Below are 5350 nucleotides of genomic sequence, written 5' to 3' on the forward strand. Positions count from 1 at the left end.
ACCCCCAATCCTTTCTGTCCCTAATCGCATCCTCTCCTCGCATATTCGTGATGGTCAAGGGATTATCATCAAATCGGGTTTGCACACAGCTCTGCACCTCTAACCCTTAACCGTAGACTAGGTATGTATAAGGAGTTAAAGCAACAATTAATTCATCAAGGTTGCTCTTAATCTAGACTCGGTGTATAGAGGGACCTATTACAACATCACTGTTGCTCTTTATCGTAGAATGGGTATATGGAGGGACCTACTAGAACCCAATAGTTAATCATGGATGTGATAGGTCCTTTTAGTTCATATTTCACGGACTGGGCTTTAAAGACCCATTACTGCCTATTACTCCATCAATGATGTGCTGAATTACAGACTAGGTATGTAGAGGAACTTATCAGAACCTAATACTTTATCAGTTAGAGTTTAATCATAGGCTAGATATGAAAACATACCTATTATAAGATATCATTTCTTCAGTGTTGCTCTTAATCACGGACTAGTTATTAGTGAGGAATGTTTACTTTATACTTTATCACGTACTGAGTAGGAAGAGAGATTATTACTGCCTATCCGTTCAACAGTATTAATTACAGGCAGTATATAGAGGGACCTATTACTACCTATAACTTCATACTCGGTATGTAGAATGACCTATCTTTTCCTATTACTTCATTAATGTTGTTCTTAATCACGAACTGGGTTTGTAGAATGACTTATTACAACCTATTGCTATAAATTATGTATTTAATCACAAACAGGGTATTTAGAAAGACCTGTTACAACCTCCTACTTCGGTATTATTCTTAAGTATGGACTGGGTATGTAAAGAGCCATATTACAACATATTACTTTGTCAATGATAGGTTTAACCATAGACTTGGTATGTGCGACCTATTACAGCTACTAGTTCACCAGTCTTGCTCTTAGGATAACCATATACTATGCATGTAGAGACCCATTACAACCTATTAGTACGTGTATAGTTCATAGTTCACCCGTACCACCTTCTTTAATCTTTAATCTTATTACTCGTGTAAGGCCACCAAGAAGGTTTACTAGTACAATGCTAATAATACTGCTTATATTCTTTAGGCAACAGGTCTTCCTAGTGGTAAAAGGTTGTCCTCTGGCTATACAGGAAGGTCTATTTTCGTAACACTGACAGGAGCTACTTTGAAATGATTGACAAGGGCAGCTTTAGTATTCAACTTCCTACGACGATCTCTAAAAGACACACCTTTCAAGCGGCTAACCTGAACCGGCCTAATACTCCACAGGTCTTTCAGTTCGAAAGTACTCATGTGTTGTCCCCAGTAACTTTCAATGCTTTGGTAAAATCTCGTATTTGCTCTTTAAAAACACGTGAGACGGTTCAATATATTGATTTCGGCAGGATACATTGGTGTGCCTTTAGCATACAGTTGGCAGTACTGGCAGGTTTATTTCAAGTATAGGTCTACTTCCGGTGTCATACTTAGGCCTCGTCATTCTGTTTTTGGCAATACTGTCCGGCGTCACCGCTGACTACTAGATCTATTTATAGTTTCAATGTATCCACAGCTAATAAGTCGGTTTTATCCTCTTTTGATATACTTTCACTTCCTTGCAGCCTGAGCGAATGAGGCGCAAATTATCCTAGAGAGGAATCTACGTGTTGCTTTGCCCGAGAAATGTGTGGAATTTTTTAAATCACAATCTTTCGGAATCGCTTTATACATCTCTCATCGAAACTGTGTCAAGGTGGCTTCCTCTGCGAATTTACATGATAAAAAAATGAACGTAAATGGTTAAATTAGTCGAATAAATAAACTAGGCAGTGGTATCTCCACGACGTAGCTATATCGCTGAGTCATCGTCTGAGGCGGCGGGCGAGCGCGTGTGGCCCCGACTCGCTCGCAGACTCAAGTACTCATCCTGGCGAGTTAAGTCAAGCTGCGTCTTGGTTTGCCGCTGTTGCGCTCTTATACCCGCCTTGACGACGCCAATTCTCGTGGGGTGAGTCACGAAGGGTTAATATTGTTCGTTTTCCTATGCGATATTCTCCCTTCTTTACCCCTACTTTTGAGTATATGCGATGTATAGCATGACGATCTGGTTTTCCTTGTGATCCGTTTTCGTCCGTTTGAGGTAGCCACGACTTTATCGGATATATATCACACCGTCGTCGATTCTCGCGTTCATTTCTACCCCCTTACCCCACGAAATCCTTACAAATCACACATGAACAAATATCCTCATCACACAATGAAAGAACTCAACATCCTTGACTGTATAAAAAAGGATATAAATAAATCGGAGCTAAAGCCGCACCCGGGGATCGGTTCCGGATGAGGGAACACGTGATAGCGATGACGTAATGCGTGACAGCCAGTGCGCCCCTTCACCTACATTTTCGCCTGAGTTGCTGCTCCAGTGACCAAGCCTTGGGGACGAGAGAGGGTCCATCATCGTCTTATCTTATCGTAGTCTTGTTAATATGGCTGCTTCGGCTGGCGTACTAAAAGGACAAGGTTGTAGATGAATGCGGAATACCGATACGAATTTAGTGGTAAATTAATTTCTTCGGTTTGGGTGCCTTTTTTCGAAGAGGCATGTTTCTGGGAAAATTTTACTTTATTTTTTCCTTAATCATGAAAATATCCAAGGCGTATATGAATCTTAAAATTATCATAATTTGCAAATAGTTATGAGTACTCCCGAATGGCTTAGTCCTACCTGCAACAGGGTCCACGTACGTTTTCTTTGAAGCAATAAAGGCGAGCATACCACAGTGACTCCGGTGAAAGGTGTAATAAGACAGCCTTTGTGTGTGTGTGTGTGTGTGTGTGTGTGTGTGTGTGTGTGTGTGTGTGTGTGTGTGTGTGTGTGTGTGTGTGTGTGTGTGTGTGTGTGTGTGTGTGTGTGTGTGTGTGTGTGTGTGTGTGAGAGAGAGAGACAGAAGGCGGGGGGGTTAGAGGGATAGGGAAGGGGAGGGGGGTTAGAGGGAGAGTGAAGGGGAGGGGGGTTAAAGAGATAGGGTGGGGGTGAGGAAGAGATAAAAAAATAAAAGGAGAGACGGAACAGAAAGCAAGAAACATATGCAAAGATATAGATATACGACTAATCGATGAATAGGTAATGAATGGTGTGTGTGTGTGTGTGTGTGTGTGTGTGTGTGTGTGTGTGTGTGTGTGTGTGTGTGTGTGTGTGTGTGTGTGTGTGTGTGTGTGTGTGTGTGTGTGTGTGTGTTGTGTTGTGTACTAGTACGTGTGTGTGCGTGTGCGTCCGCGTGTACTCATATCAACCCAACTTTCTCAATCTTGTAATTAGAATAGGCCTGTTTTAATTCCCTTTCGTAATTTTACGTTATCCGCGAAAGCTATATGGCCAGTATCATTCCAATTGCATTTCCGAGCATTTGTAGTTGATTTTCAAGGTAAGAGACCTATGGTAGACTTAATGGTTATATTTCTTTATTTAAACGCAACCCTTAACTCTGGAGTATATACCTAACATAGGTTTCGGCTAAACTCTCCATTAATATCAATCCTTCAATTTATATCAGAGACAAAATAGGATTACATTTTCCATTATATATATATATATATATATATTTATATATATATATATATATATATATATATATATATATATATATATACATTGTGTGTGTGTGTGTGTGTGTACATACATACATTTATCTATTTATACATATGCATACAGATTTATACAAATAAACACACACATATAGATATGTATATATACATATATACATATATGTATGTATAAATGTATGTGTGTGTGTGTGTGTGTGTGTGTGTGTGTGTGTGTGTGTGTGTGTGTGTGTGTGTGTGTGTGTGTGTGTGTGTGTGTGTGTGTATTCATGGTTATAATATATAATATATATATTATGACATATATGATATATATTATATATATATTATATGATAAATGTATTATAAAATGTATAGTACATACGGGTATATACATATGCATAAACATATAACCAAAAATTGTTAAAAAGTCAAAATTGTGAATTGCAATATTTTCTTTCCTCCAACTCTGCAAGAGACAAATCATTAATATGCTTACCTGTAAATGAGAATGTCTAAATTGTTGACCACAGTTTCTTCAGTTTCTTCATGCAGAATGGGGGAGGCTTGCATTCATGAAAGCAGTTATACTGTCGACTCCAGAAATCACTAAAGCTTTTGCCTCCCTGTACAGTCACGGACAGAAGTCGTGACCGTGGACGAAGCTTCGAAACTCTCCTAGCAGAAGCACCGAGATTCACACTTGGGTGTTCGAGATGGAATTCGAAATATGTGACACCAGATTTGACAGCCTTCTTTCTTCTTGTATAGGGTTTTAGATTTGACAGTCTTGGTCGTACTAATATATATATATATATATATATATATATATATATATATATATATATATATATATATACATATATATACATATGTGTGTGTGTGTGTGTGTGTACAGATAAATAGTATTTACGTATCCGCTTCCGACAATAAATTTGTCGGTTGCAGAAGTACAAAAATGGTAATAAGGTTATTTTCTGCAAGAGGGTATATGTACTGCTCAATGTATCTTTTTTATGAAATCTATTGCACGCAGATGGTTCTACAAGTGCTCAAGGAATTAATTATAGTATGCCCGATGTAACCTCGCATGATTTTTCCATTCCTTGAATTTTCGTGTTTTTTCTATGTTACTGATATCAATAATGCGATTATCATCATTGACATCATTACCGCTATACAGATATTGCAATACTAAAAGGAAAAAAACAAAGATAAAAATAAGAATGTCCGAAACTGAAGGAAACAGGTGAACAGGTGAGGTAGGTCGTACTAATAACTGACTCTTTGGTGATTATGTGCTATGTATAACAAGTATCAAAATGAAATCTCCGTATACATATACGTATACGGAGGGAAGAGCAAGAAAACACGAATATGAATCTTCGTGTCTTTGCTTCCATTTATTATTTCACTAGCATTCTATTTATCACGAATCCTTCACTTGTTTCACCTTCATTATTGCTTCTCCATTTAACAATATGTGTTCCAATAGGGTTCTGATATATACATTTCAAACAGTTAAGAGAAACGCCGCGGATATTGTTCCGGCACCGGATTTTATAACATTTTGGCTATTCGTCCGGCATACACTCGCGCTTGCGCACTGTCAACAATTCTGTCTTTGTCATTTCACGCAATATTCATAGCCGGATCGAGACTCTGCTGGGATATTCTTCCGGCGTTTTTTGTCGGAAACCTGCACTGAAGAGCTAATTTTCCGGCGGGAGCGCACATCATCAAGATTTTTAATTATTCTTAGGACCGAGTGGACATGCATGCTA

The 5350-nt window shown here is 38.6% G+C and overlaps 1 protein-coding gene across 3 annotated transcripts in view; it reads left to right on the forward strand.

The window, feature by feature from the left end:
- Positions 1-482: 482 nt before the first annotated feature.
- Positions 483-5350, forward strand: part of LOC113824438 (beta-galactosidase-1-like protein 2) — a 28208-nt gene continuing 23340 nt past the window's right edge. Inside the window, exon 1 of one of the 3 annotated variants that reach the window (XM_070118860.1) lies at positions 483-631. Coding sequence is in view for 1 of the 3 variants with exons in the window: in XM_070118858.1 (XP_069974959.1) it covers positions 2516-2542 (27 nt within the window). In the remaining 2 variants the exon portion in view is untranslated. Of the gene's footprint in view, positions 632-1832; positions 1990-2420; positions 2543-5350 lie in introns of those variants that run through there. The other 2 variants (XM_070118859.1, XM_070118858.1) reach the window with 2 other exon arrangements.

Source organism: Penaeus vannamei, chromosome 43, assembly GCF_042767895.1.
Source record: "Penaeus vannamei isolate JL-2024 chromosome 43, ASM4276789v1, whole genome shotgun sequence".
NCBI lineage: Eukaryota > Metazoa > Arthropoda > Malacostraca > Decapoda > Penaeidae > Penaeus > Penaeus vannamei.